The following is a 13,936-nucleotide window of genomic DNA, read 5'->3' as shown; positions in this document are numbered from 1 at the left end:
GCAGACGCGACGATGCCATGGGTTCTGCTACCACCACAGGGGGATGCTTGGAAGAAGAGGAGTCTCTGGAGGCAGGGCAGTGACTCACCTGGCGCCCCCACCCCCCAGCACCAAGGCAATGGCGTTGCCAGTCAGCACTCGCGCCAGGCGGGAGAAATCTGAGTGCCGGTCCGGGGGCCTCTGGAAGACACGCTCGTACATCTCCACCTGGGGGCGGGGGGTGAGCAGACACCTGGGAGGGCTGCACTGGCCTCAGCCCTCGCCCGTCCAGGCCCCCCTGACCAGGTCGGAACCAGCTTCCTCGATTCCTTGTCCCAAGCTCCTGGAGGGCCCTGCTGGGGCCCAGTAATGCCACTGCTGGCCTTCGGCTTGAGTCGCTAGGTACATCTGGGAAGGGGCGGGGATATGGGGGGGCTGCAGGTGTGGGGCACAGCCCAGGGTAGCCAAAGCCAGGACAGAGGTGCCACGGGGCTTGGGAGCCTGGGGGCAAAGGCCTGGCTCCTGGGAGGGGCTGGAGCACTGCTGGTATATCATTAGGAGACCTCAGAGAAAAAGCGGAGCCCCAGCACCATAGGCGAGTCAACAAAACACAGTGTTGAGGGCTGCAGGAAAACTCTTAGGTGTTCTGCTTGGGCTGACAGCCCTGGTGGACCGGCTGCCCCTACCCTGAGCAGCATTGGGGGGGGGGGGGTCAGGGCTCACAGGGGACAGTGGGGAGGAGCAGCAACCCCATTCGCCTTTGCCCCTGCCCCCTTCCACGCATTCCTCCCCTCTTGTGTGCTCAAGAAATAAAGTGCAACTGCTAAGCAGGTGGGGTGTGGGAAAGGACTGTGGCCTGCGACTCTCACCAGCTTGGCCAGGCTCCTCCGGGAAAAGACGCGGCGTGGGCAGCAGAGGTGGAGGTGGCCTGAGCACCAGCCTCGCATGTTGAGCCACTCCACGGTGCGGGAGGGCGCAGGCCCCTCCTCGCGGTGCAGCAGGATCAGCTGCTTCTGGGCGCGCACAGCGCTGCTCTCCAGCATGCGCTCCAGCTGGGTGGGGGAAGGTGCGTCAGCGAGGCCCTGGACATGGCTCTCCGCAGAGCCCAAACAGAGCCCAAGCTGGAGGCCTGCCTTGTGGTTGTCTCAGGCCCTGCAGGGCTGCCACGGGGTTAGAGGGGCACCTGCAGAGCCATGGACCGCAGGAAGGCGGGTGACACACAGGGGGGAGCGTCCAGACTCCACTTGGCACCACCAGGTTGGAAAAGAACTTGATGGAGGGGAGTTAGCCAGGAGACCTCAGCCCAGGTGCCCTATGGAAAGGCAAGTGGCCCAGGCCCAGATCCTCGTCCAGGCTGTGTGGGACGCCACAGGCTCTGTCTGCCACAGTGCAAAGACTGTGCAGCCCCAAAAGTGAACGAAGGGAAGCGACAGGAAACGAAATGGGCCAAGCAGTGACTTGGTTTGTGGGAAAAGAAAACTTCCAAAGGACGTAAAATTGGGTAAAGTGCCACCACTGGCACATGTAAAAGTGCAGAGGGAGCAGCGGTCCCGGCTGCAGGAGAGGCCACCTGCACTGCTTTGTGCTAAAACCATGGCAAAGAAAAAAGCAAAATGTTTTCAAAGCAAAGAGGGCAGGTATCTGGGCATCGGTGTTTATTCTCTGTCCTTGTTTGAGTCTTTGAAATGTTTCATTTGAAGGAAAAGAGAAAGCACCAGGGGATCTGAGAAGGAGGGCCCCCACTCACCTCACCCACCACGGGCTCCTGCTCGCCCAGGCCCACGATGAGGATGCAGTCGGCCTGACGGATGCAGCGTTGCGTCCAGGGTGTCAGCGAGCTGTCCGCTTGGTAGAGGACGATGCGGTGGATGTCCTCCTGCTGCCCCAGCCAGCTGGACAGGCGGTACTCATGGATGCTGGAAGGCACAGAGGGTAAGTCCTTGCTCTCCGGCCAGCACCACACCTTCACTAGCATGCTCCCCTCTCCCCAAAGGGGCCAGGCCATTGCCCTTGCCTCCATGCCTGCTGTCCCTCCTTCTTAGGAGAGCCCTGACCCTGAGGCCAGAGGTAACCAGCTGTGCAGCAGCCTGCCAGGGAGGGGTGGCAGCCTCTGACTGCCCAGGAGGCAACGAGGAGTGTGGGGCTGGGCAGGGATCCTGGAGCTGGGAGAGGGGCCTGGTGGTTCCCGAAGGCCAGGAAGTGCCCACAATGGGGGTGCTGAGGGCATCCTCACCATCCCCCCACTTCCAAGAGGACCCAGGGCTAGTCATCAGCCCTAAGCACGGCTCCTTTCCCATGCCACATGCCAAGGCTGCACCATTCCCTGCTACGAAGCACAGCAGAGCTGCTGGACGGTGATGGGCAGAGCATGGACTTCATGGTGTGTGGAGAACAACGTGGAGGAAGGAATGAAAGTCTGCTTCCTACTTCAGGCTGGGGGCAGGCCAGTCTACCTGTCCAGGGCGGTAGAGCCAAGGCGCTGTTTGATGTTGTCACTGGTCAGCAGCAGAACAGGGCCTGAAAACACAATCAAGGATGGGAACTCATCCTGTGCAGCCCCAATCTCCACAGTGGAAGCCTGTCCACAAGGAGCAGGGCTGGAGCGGGTGGAAGTGAGAATTTGCTGTGTCATATTTTAATTGGCAGCGTTTCTCTTTCTTAGAGAAATACAAAACAATGTGCATCTTACAATCGGAGGTGCACCCACTGAAATGTGCTCATTTTGTTTTTACACAGTGCTTGCTCATAGCTCCAATTTAAACTGGTTGGTGTGGGAGCAGCCCCTCTGGGAGGCATGGGTGAAGGTGGCCAGTCCCTGGGAGACAGCGCTCCATGGTTCTGTGGGCCAGTATGGGAGAAGGACCAAGGAGCTGCAGTCACAGATGATGCAGCAGCCTTCTTCTCAGTCATCCCACATGTGTACCATCTTCAAGTCAGACGGATGGACAGAGAGAAAGCCTCCCTGGGGCCAGAGCTGCCTCATGTGCTGGTATTTCCTTTTGCTTTTCATGGTGGCCCTCCTGGGGGATAGTCTGAGTTGGGCGCAGCGAGGTAGATGGGCCTCACCACAATTCCACATTGTGTCCACTCCAGGGCTTCCCTGATATATGTCTCCTGGGCAGGCTGGCGGCCATCGGGCTGAAGCCCTCAGGGGACTTCGGGCTGGGCGCCCCCTGCCTTTGGTGCATACTCGCCAGGTTCCAAAGGGCTCTCCCATGGTGCCGCTCCAGTTCCCACGGATTAAGACAATGGTGGCCATCCCCGTGCCTGCAAGAGTTTTGCTGCTACTTTCTCAAGTGCCAAAAGTGTGCTTCTCCAGAAGGGCCTAGGTGGGGGCAGACCCAGGGAGTCAGGAGGAGCTCACCAGCCTCTGACTCTTTGGGGCATGGCTGGAGTGGGTGCCCTGCCAGTCCTGCTGCTCCAGCCCTACTCCAGGCCAGCGTTGCTGCCAAATAATTTCCTTCCCAAACTCTGGAAGCCAGCAGGAATGGAATGACACCTGCAAGTGCTAAAAGAAAATGACTGCCAGCTAGAATTCCTCACTCAGCAAAAACCCCCTTCACCAGTGAAGGTGGCCTGCACAAACAGAGTGGCCTGGTCCGAGGCAGAGGATGGTCTTTTAAAGGAATGGCTACGGGCGGTGCGATGGTGGCTCAGTGGCAGAATTCTCGCCTGCCAAGCCAGAGACCTGGGTTTGATTCCCAGTACCTGCCCATGTTTTAAAAAAAATGGCTACAAGTCAAGTGAATTTCCCTATGAAAAAGTAAGTAAATCTTGTTTTCTACCCTTCTACAACCAAAGATCAATCCCAGGTGGATCATAACTTTAAATGGAAAAGTAGAACAGCAATGCTTTGAGGAGAACAGCTTCCTTATGTCAAAGAAGAAACTGCTCAGGACAATGTGTAACAGGCCAGGGGGGCTTTACTCAGAGGCTGCTTTGTGGGGGGAGAAGAACTCGGCTCCAGGGAGACCCAGGACAGTGCTTGGGAAGGGCTGGAGCAGGCAGAGGAAAAGCCCTGGGAGACGTCCGGAATGTTTTCCTTTGCAGTAATTGGGTCTCCTGGTGTCTGTAGGGGCTGGGAGAGAGGAGGAAGATAAGGAACTACCTATCGCAAGTGCAGCCAGGTGAGAGGGAGCGAAGAGGGGGAGGTTGTGGGTGATTGGGGGATTTAGAATAGCCAGGATCTGGAGTTGCCTTTTTCCCCTTTTTCCACACAGTCCAAATTGTTTTGCTCTGCAGCCCCAGGGCAAGCCTCAAGGTTGTCAGGATGGGGATGCGAGGGGGAAGGGGAGTGGGAGCCGGAGGAGTAGGGCTGGCAGCTCGGTCAAAAGGAAGGAAAATAGTCTTGTTTTTGTCAATGATTTTGGGATAGGAAGGCATTTCTCCAATAGGATAAAAAAGCACTACCCATAAAGGAAAGAAAAGGATAAATTAGTTGACACCTCAATTAAGACCTTCTGTCTATCAAAAGGCAGCATTAAAAGAATAAAAAAGAAGAAAAAGAGGGAAAGATGTCTGCAATATATGCATCCAAAAAGGGAACTGCATCCACAGTATATAAAGAGCTCCTAAAAATCAATAAGACAGAGAAAAATGGTGAGTGATTATAATAGGCAATTCACAAAAAGGCAATATCCAAACAGCCAATACACATATGAGCTTTCTCAGTCATTGGGAAAGGAAATTAAAGCCAATAGTAGATACTGCTTACTACTGACCAAAGGTTTAAAAATCAAAGACACTTGGGGCAGGAGTATGCATTTCTAGTTATGTTACAAGTATGTGTTCTGCCCTTATCTGCTGTTAGCAGTGTGTTATTCTTCCTAATAAAATCAGTATTAGCAAACTTGTACACATAGTACATATCCTATGCATGGTATTCCAAGAAATAAGTTTGGGAGCAAAACAGTCTTTAAACTGGCCCTTTTGACATGTGATCCTGCAAGCCCTGTGAACCTAGGAAATCTGAATATTGTGTTATCTATGCAATAATGCTTGCTGGCAGTTTCTAGTGACTGAGAGTTCAATTAAAGCTACAGTTCTTTGTAAATAACAAATGCAGAGAGAAGAGATTGCTGTGAAACACTCCAACACAAAAACAGAAACTGGGGTAAATCTAACAACAGTATTGATTTCAGAACAAAATCAAAATCAGAGAACACAGATAAAATTATTTTCATCATTACAATAGGGAATGAGAGGTTTTGTTTTTAAGTACAGCCAAAAGTTAAGGACACAAGGTGGAGGACAAACTCAAGTTGCAAGGAGATGGTGCAGTGCCTGGGAGCCTTGGGCCTGAGGGAATCGCTTAGTGGTTCCAGAGGGCCTGGGTTTTCATTTTGCCTCCTGGATAGAAGACTAACCTGCAACCCAGAAACGCCAATGGGTTGCAGACAGAACAAACCTAAGAAAACCTTGCTATTGCTGGCCAAAACAAACAGCTTTGTAAGACACAGGTGTTTCTGACAATATCTGCCCTACCCTAGCCAAGCAACATGCAAAGAAAGCTTCTCCTCACCCCCATCAGTGGAGGCCAGGTGGGGTTTCAGGATTTCTATCTTCTCAGGTGCCCCTGAGGTAATGAGGTGCCTCTCCCCTTCCCCACAGTGTCAGCAAAGGTCCAGGGGGGATCTGGGAATTCTGTTCCACCCAGCTGTAATGAATTACCAACCCTTCTCCTTGCATTGTTACCAGAGGCCAGCAGGGAACCAGAACTTCCAGCCGTGCCCAATGGTAATAAGACAGACACTTGTCACCTTCCCTGTAGGGTCAGTTTTGATATACAATAAAAAACTATATGTCCATCATCAGATGAGTGGATTAACAAAATGCGGTATATATATACGATGGAATATTATGCAGCAGTAAGACAAAATGATGTCCTGAAGCACATGACAAGGTGGATGAGCCTTGAGGACATAATGCTGAGTGAAATAAGCCAGACACAAACAGATAGATACTGTATGACTCCACTTCTATGACCATGGTAAAGGTAAAATGAGAGGCTTATAATACAGAATATAGGGGACCTAGAAATACACAGAAGCTTGAGATGGGTGAACAGTCAGCTAATGAGGTTGAACTTAATTGTAAGGGAATAGATAGAAGTGAAGGTGGCTCACTAGAGGGTCTATAAATACAATTACCTTATTGAAGGTTAACATGATTGAAAGGGGTTGTATAGACTCATGTGTCCTGCCAATGAACACTACAAATATAAATAAGTTCTTGCATGAACTACTGCAAAGGTATGAGTCTTGTACAAAGAGTGTACACTTTTGGGGTATAGGGGGAAAATGCTATTGTAGCTTATGGGCTATGTTCAGTAGGAATACAGAAATCATAGGGTTACATAATGGGGAGTGGGGCAAGAGTTAGGGGGAGGTTTGGATTTTCTACTTGGTGAGGGTGTGTTTATTAGCTATCTTTCTCTTGGGAACAATGAAATTATCTAAAATTGATGGACTGTTGACTTTGGACGTTATACATGAGGCCCAGTAGAGGGAGGTGGCTGAAAGATGCACTGACTGTGAGGTAGATTGGAGAACTATACGTATGATTGAACATAGTGCTGCTACAAAAAGGAATGAAGTTGTGAGGCATGCAGCGATTTGATGAGGCAAAATAAGCCAGAAACAAAAGAGCAAATATTGTATGATCCCATTTAGAAAATACTTATAAGAAAACTGGGGTCTAAGCTGTAAACTCTTAAAGCAGTCACATTTAGTCTTGAGGGGTAATTGTTATTTCTGGATTTTGAGAGGCTGTTTTATATATGTATAACCTGGTATTTAGAAATAAGAAATAAACTGATCAGGTCGGGATTAAGGTAACTCAGAACACAGGAATAAGGAAGACCTTGCCTGTATTTTAGAACTTTACTTACACTTTGAGACCAAAGGAAGAAAGGTTTATTTTGTTCACAACCTAAATTTTCTGTAGCACATAATCTAACTCAACCTGTCAGGATAGATAATTTAAAGAATCCAAATACAAGGGCCTAGAATAAGAAAGAGAGCCTTTAATCCTGTATAGCTTAATGTAATGCCTGCATACATCCTAGAGTACATTAAGCAGATAATCAAAAAGTATCGGCAAAGTCCCTTGAGGGATGGGAAAAAAATATGGAACCATTAAACTTTACACCAGGGAAAGCCCTGATACTGTGTCGAAAATTAGGAACACCCAAATCAACAGGCCAAACCCTTGATCTTGAGACTTACTCTTATGAAGCTTATATATGTAGTAGAGAAGCTCAGCCTACCTATAGTCATGACTAAGAGTCACTTCTGGAGGACCTCTGTTGTTCCTCAGTTGTGACCTCTTTCTCTCTAAGCCCAACTCTGCAAAGTGAAACCATTGCCCTCCCCACTACATGGGACATGACATCTAGGGGTGAAACTCCCTGGTAGTGTGGGAGAGGACTCACAGGGATGAGCCTGGCCCTGGCACCATGGGATCAACAATGCCATCCTGACCAAAAGGGGTAAAAGAAGTGTGACAAATAAGGCATCAGCGGCTGAGAGGGTTCAAATAGAGTTGAGAGGCTACTCTCGAGGTTACTCCTATATAAGCTTCAATGAGACACTGCTACCTAACATAATTTGCCAAACCCCAACCAAAACCATTCCTGCCAATCCTAAAGACTATCTAGGGCATATTCTACAAAGGTTCCATGCACTAGGGTAACTTTTCAGAAGCCTACAACTCCAGATGGGTCTCTGGACCAGATAAGTCATGAAATGCAGAGGGGCCAGCCTTTCTAGAACATCAGCTAGTTCCATCCCCTATCCCATGTTATCAAAAGCCCCTTCCAACATATAAAAGTTAGAAGGGGCATAGCCCAAATATCCCTAAACAGTGGGACAAAGATCACAGATGACGGTGGAGTGAAATAGAGAAGGTAGGGCTTAACAAATGAGTTTGAGTGCTGAATCATTATATTGATTTTTTTTTTAGTCTCCACTACCTTAGGGCAGCTAGAAATAAAAACTTACAATTGTGGAATTGTAACACATACCAAACTCTGAAACCTGTTCTACAACTAATTGTTGTGATATACTTTGAAATATATGCTTTTTTGTAAATATGTTATTTTTCACAATAAAGAAAAAAGAGAAGGAAGTATAACAGAGAAGATAGGATTTAACAAATGAATATGACTGCTGAATCATTATATTGATACTTCTTTTGATCTCCCAGTGTCTTGGAGCAGCTAGAAGAAGAAAACAAAAATTGTAGAACTGCAACCCATACCAAACTTAAAAATCTGTTCTATAACTTCTTGTTAAAATGTATTTGGAAATTTATTGATTTTTTGTATATATGTTATATTTCCAATTAAAAAAAGTAAAAACAACACTATAGAAAAATCAAAATGGAATTCTAGAGTAACGTTCAAATAACCCACAGAAAGGCAGACAAAAGGTGGAGAAAGTAAAAAAAAAAAAAAAAAACACAGAAGGAACTTAAAAACTCCACAGATATTAAAATGGGAAACTTAAAGCGCTAAATATAAAAAAATTACATTAAATATAAATGGTCTCCAACTACATGCTGTCTACAAGAAACTCACTTCAAATTTAGTGATGATGTAAAAGCAAAAGGAGAGAAAGAAATATACCATAAAGCATAAACAAAAGAAGCAGGAATGGCTACATTAATATCAGATAAAGTAGATTTCACAGCAAAGAAAATTGCCGGGGGCGGGGGGAGGATAAATCCACTAAAAAGACATAATCTGAAGTGTATATGCATCAAATAATAAAATTTCAAAATATCTGGAATATACACTGATAGCGCTGAAAAAAAACACATAAATGCACATGTGTAGCAGAAGCCTTCTACACTCCTATCTCAATGACCGAGAGAACTACTAACTAACTGGAAAGTCACAAGGATATAGAACTGACCGACACCATCAACCAGCTGGAGCTAACTGGCATTTGTAGACACTCTGCCGAACAGCAGTAATACACATTCTTTTTAAGCACCCATGGAACAGTCCCTAAGACAGACCATATCCTGGGTCATGAAATGAACTTTAACAAATGTAAGAGAATTGAAACTATATAATTTACTATAATGGAATCAAGCTAGAAGTCAGTAACACGAAGGTAACAGGAAAATCTCCAACCTCTTGGAAGTTAAACACACTTCTAAATATCTATGGATCAAAGAAGTCACAAAAGATATTTAAAATAACATTGAACTAAGGGTATCATACCCTAAAAAGGAGGGCCTTCTAGAACAACGGAAAAACCACCTGAACAGATGGCGGAACAGGACAGATTGAGTTCAGCCCTGCTCTCCAAGGAACAGCTAGAGAAGGGACAGGAGGGCGACTGAGATGGCGATTCTGGGGTGGAAGTGACCTGGGAGAGTCTTTTTTGCCACATAGGGTGGCCCTGGTTGCAAAAGCTGAGGAGCTGAGCAGCAGAGAACTGGAGGCTGTCTGGCTGGTGCCAACAGCCTAATTCGGAAGCCTGGGGCCTTCAGGAGCGCACTGTGAGGAGACGCGGACTAGCCCTCACAAACGCACTGTGGGGAGACACGGACTAGAAGTAAGCCAGGCTGCATTCTTTGGACACACTACCCTCACCAGCGCAGCCCTGTGACTGGTGACACCCCACACAGTCCATGCATCTGAACCCCTTTACCTGCCCCCCCTTCCTGCACTCTAAGCACCCCCTCCGCCAACCCCTCCCATGCTACCCACCCCCCACTCCCACCCCAAGTGCACCCCAACCCACCTCTCCTGCACCCCTCCCAAGTCCTACCTCGCCCTCCCTGCCCCTGCAGGCAGTTCCCAGCATAAAGGCTTTGGGTGCTTACCTCCAGACCCAGGTTATACCCACCCCCAGCCTATACAGTTGCATAGACTCACCCCACCTGCCCAGAGCTGTCCACACAGCACAGGTACATCAGTTTATGACACTCCTAGACCTACACATGTGCACACGGCCCCCAGTCACGCCCCCCAGCTCTGAGAAAGCTCTGGCCTGTGCAGCCGGGCCACGTATGCCCCCAGCCCAAGCAGGCTTAATGCCAACCTGCTTCCACAGCTCTGCGCATGCACACAAAGGGCCCCAGGCCCTAGACCAGCTCCGACCAGGGCCACGCCCCCCAGGCCTGCGCGCCCGCACAGCCACATCCTCCCCCTGCCACTGTGCGCCCGTATCACAGGCACCACTGCAGCACACCCAATCTGCATCTACACCTGCTCTGCAAATCACCGCACTGCTATGCCCTGCCCACCCTCTGTATCCTGCTCCACATCCACCCACAAACACAGGGCTTTAGACTACTAAAGAAAATTCACTTCCAAAGTAAATCAATCAAGATATTCCAGATACAGCCCAGCCTAATGACCAAATTAAAATACCAGAGGAGACAGAGACGCTGGAACAACTAATCAAAGATGTTCATATAATTACTAAATAAAATAAATCATAAATGGCTAATGACATAAAGGAGATCAAGAAGATGCTAGTAGAGCATAAAGAGGAATTTGAAAGAATAAATAGAAAAATAGCAGACATCACAGAGATGAAAGATTCTGTAAGCCAAATAAAAAACATACTAGAGACACAGAACAGCAGATTTGAAGAGAAAGAAGAAGGAATAAGAGGATGCAACTAAAAAAAATCAGAAATGAGAAAGGGTGTGTTACCACAGACCCAAAAGAAATAAAATAAACCATAAAAGGGTACTATGAGCAACTATATGCCAATAAACTAGACATCTTACATGAAATGGACAAATTCCTAGAAACGTACAAACAAGCTACACTGATTCAGGAGGAAACAGAAGATCTCAACAAACCAATCACAAGTAAAGATATTTAATCAGTCATCAAAAATCTTCCCACAAAGAAAAGTCCACGGCCAGATGGATTCACAGGGGAGTTTTATCAAATTCCAAAAAGAACTACCACCAATCCTGCTCAAACTTTTCCATAAAATTGAGGAAAGAGGAACACTACCTAACTCATTTTATGAAGCTAATATCATTTTTTTATTTTTATTTTTTTAAATACCAAAAAAGAAAAGTCAAACAAACACAAACATCCTTAACCTTTGATCATTCCGTTCTACATATATAATCAGTAATTCACAATATCATCACATAGTTGCATATTCATCATCATGATCATTTCTTGGAACATTTGCATCTATTCAGAAAAAGAAATAAAGCGAAAAAAAAATTATACATACCATACCCCTTACCCCTCCCTTTCACTGATCACTAGGATTTCAATCTAAATTTATTTTAACATTTGTTCCCCTTATTACTTATTTTTATTCCATATGTTCTACTCATTTGTTGACGTAGATAACAGAAGCATCAGACACAAGATTTTCATAATCACACAGTCACCTTGTGAAAGCTATGTCATTATTCAATCATCCTCAAGAAACATGGCTACTGGAACACAGCTCTACATTTTCAGGCATTCCCTCCAGCCTCTCCATTACATCTTGAATAACAAGATGATATCTACTTAATGCATAAGAATAACCTCCAGGATAACCTCTCGACTCTGTTTGGAATCTCTCACCCATTGACACTTTGTCTCATTTCACTCTTCCCTCTTTTGGTCTGGAAGGTTTTCTCAGTCCCTTGATGCTGAGTTTCAGCTCATTCTAGGGTTTTTCTCAGTCCCTTGATACTGAGTCTCAGCTCATTCTAGGACTTCTGTCCCACATTGCCAGGAAGGTCCACACCCCTGGGAGTCATGTCCCACGTAGACAGGGGGAGGGTGGTGAGTTTGCTTGTTGTGTTGGCTGGAGAGAGAGAGGCCACATCTGAGCAACAAAAGAGGCTCTCTTGGGGTGGCTCTTAGACCTAATTTTAAATAGGCTTGACCTATCCTTTGTGGGGTTAAGTTTCATATGAACAAACCCCAAGATTGGGGGCTCAGCCTATAGCTTTGGTTGTCCGCACTGCTTGTAAGAATGTCAAGAATTCAACTTGGGGAAGTTGAATTTTCCCCCTTTCTCACCATTCCCTGAAGGGGATGTTTCAAATACTTTTTTATTCACTGTTCAAATCACTCTAGGATTTGTCGGGGCATCACTCTGGACAAACCAACAAAATCTCATGTCCTACTCAAGGTTCCATGTACTTATGGTGTTCAATTAAGCTGTCTATGTAAGTTATATTAGGAAAGGCACTAGTCAAAATATAAATTTTGTACCAAAGAAATATTTCTTGCTTTAGTCTCACACATAAGTTAAAATTTTAAAATATTAATTACCATCTATTTTCAACACCCTTCAGTAGTGACATTCTTTTGTTCTTCCTCATGCAAAAACATTTTTTAATTTGTACATTTAGTCACTATCATTATACACTCTCGGCATTCCTAGATTATACCATCTCAGTCTTAATTGTCTTTCTTTCTGATTTCATTTGTGCCCCCAGCCCTCCTCTCTCTATCATTCTCACATTCAGCTTCATCCAGTGTTTTAACATTATTGTATTACAGTTAGGTAGTATTGTGTTATCCATTTCTGAGTTTTTACAATCAGTCCTGTTGCACAATCTGTATTCCTTCAGCTCCAATTACCCAATATCTAACCCTATTTCTATCTCCTGATGGTCTCTGTTACCAATGACATTCTCCAGTGTATTCACTAATGTCAGTACATATCAGTGAGACCATAAAATATTTGTCCTTTTGTTTCTGGCTAATCTCACTCAGCATAATGTCCTTAAGGTTCATCCATGTTGTTACATACTTCATAACTTTATTCTGTCTTACAGCTGCATAATGTCCATCGTATGTATATACCACAGTTTGCTTAGCCACTCCTCTGTTGATGAGACATTTTGGTTGTTTCCATCTCTTCACCATTGTAAATAATGCTGCTATAAACATTGGTGTGCAAATGTCCATTTGTGTCCTTGCCCTCATGTCCTCTGAGTAGATACCTAGCAATGGTATTGCCGGGTCATATGGCAATTCTATATTTAGTTTTTTGAGGAACCGCCAAACTGCCTTCCACAGCGGTTGTACCATTTGACATTCCCACCAACAGTGGATAAGTGTGCCTCTTTCTCCACATCCTCTCCAGCACTTATCATTTGCTGTTTTATTGATAATGGCCATTCTGGTGGGTGTGAGATGATACCTCATTGTGGTTTTGATTTGCATTTCTCTAATAGCCAGGGAAGTTGAGTATCTCTTCATGTGCCTTTTGGCCATTTATATTTCCTCTTCTGAGAAGTGTCTGTTCAAGTCTTTTGCCCATTTTGTAAGTGGGTTAGCTGTCTTTTGTTGTTGAGTTGAACAATCTCTTTATAAATTCTGGGTACTAGACCTTTATCTGATATGTCGTTTCCAAATATTGTCTCCCATTGTGTAGGCTGTCTTTTTACTTTCTTGATGAAGTTCTTTGATGCTCAAAAGTGTTTAATTTTGAGGTGTTCCCATTTATTTATTTCTTCAATGCTCTTGCTTTGGTTGTAGGGAATATCATTTTACTACAAAAACTGGGTAAAGATGATAAGAAAGAAAAACTACAGACCAATCTCCTTAATGAACATAGATGCAAAAATTCTCAACAAAAATAACTAGCAAACCGAATCCAACAACACATTAAATGTGGGTTTGACCAAGTGAGTTTTTTTTTTTTTTACCAGGAATGCAAGGATGGTTCAACATAAGAATATAATTTAATGTAATACAGCACATTAAAAAATCGAAATGGAAAAATCACATGACCATCTCGATTGATGCTGAAAAAGCATTCGACAGAATTCAACGTCTTTTTCTGATAAAAACACTCCAAAAGATAGGAATCAAAGGTAACTTCCTCAATATGATAAAGACTATATATGAAAAACCGATAGCCAGCATCATACTCAATGAAGAGAGACTGAAAGCTTTCCCCATAAGATCAGGAACAAGACAGGGATGTCCTCTGTTACCACTATTATTCAGCATTGT

General features: G+C 45.5%; 1 protein-coding gene and 1 long non-coding RNA gene across 10 annotated transcripts in view; one reads left to right on the top strand and one right to left on the bottom strand.

Moving 5' to 3' along the window:
- PNPLA7 (patatin like domain 7, lysophospholipase) overlaps positions 1 to 13,936 on the bottom strand; it is a 143,602-nt gene that overhangs the window by 8,157 nt on the left and 121,509 nt on the right. For 7 of the 9 annotated variants that reach the window (XM_077148883.1, XM_077148886.1, XM_077148884.1 and 4 more), the window contains 5 exons: positions 3,046 to 3,246; positions 2,433 to 2,496; positions 1,727 to 1,895; positions 849 to 1,031; positions 89 to 207 (listed from right to left, as the gene is read on the bottom strand). In XM_077148883.1, coding sequence (XP_077004998.1) covers positions 89 to 207; positions 849 to 1,031; positions 1,727 to 1,895; positions 2,433 to 2,496; positions 3,046 to 3,246 — 736 coding nt within the window. The remainder of the gene's footprint in view (positions 1 to 88; positions 208 to 848; positions 1,032 to 1,726; positions 1,896 to 2,432; positions 2,497 to 3,045; positions 3,247 to 13,936) is intronic. The other 2 variants (XM_077148890.1, XM_077148892.1) reach the window with 1 other exon arrangement.
- On the top strand, positions 942 to 6,303 carry LOC143673872 (uncharacterized). The gene is made up of 3 exons (XR_013170753.1): positions 942 to 1,911; positions 2,716 to 2,968; positions 3,073 to 6,303. It is a non-coding gene; the product is annotated as an uncharacterized LOC143673872 (long non-coding RNA).

The sequence above is a fragment of the Tamandua tetradactyla genome, chromosome 2 (genome assembly GCF_023851605.1).
Source record: "Tamandua tetradactyla isolate mTamTet1 chromosome 2, mTamTet1.pri, whole genome shotgun sequence".
In the NCBI taxonomy this organism is placed as follows: domain Eukaryota; kingdom Metazoa; phylum Chordata; class Mammalia; order Pilosa; family Myrmecophagidae; genus Tamandua; species Tamandua tetradactyla.
The sequence above is the reverse complement of the archived record's forward strand: the minus strand, read 5'-3'. Positions and strand labels throughout refer to the sequence as shown.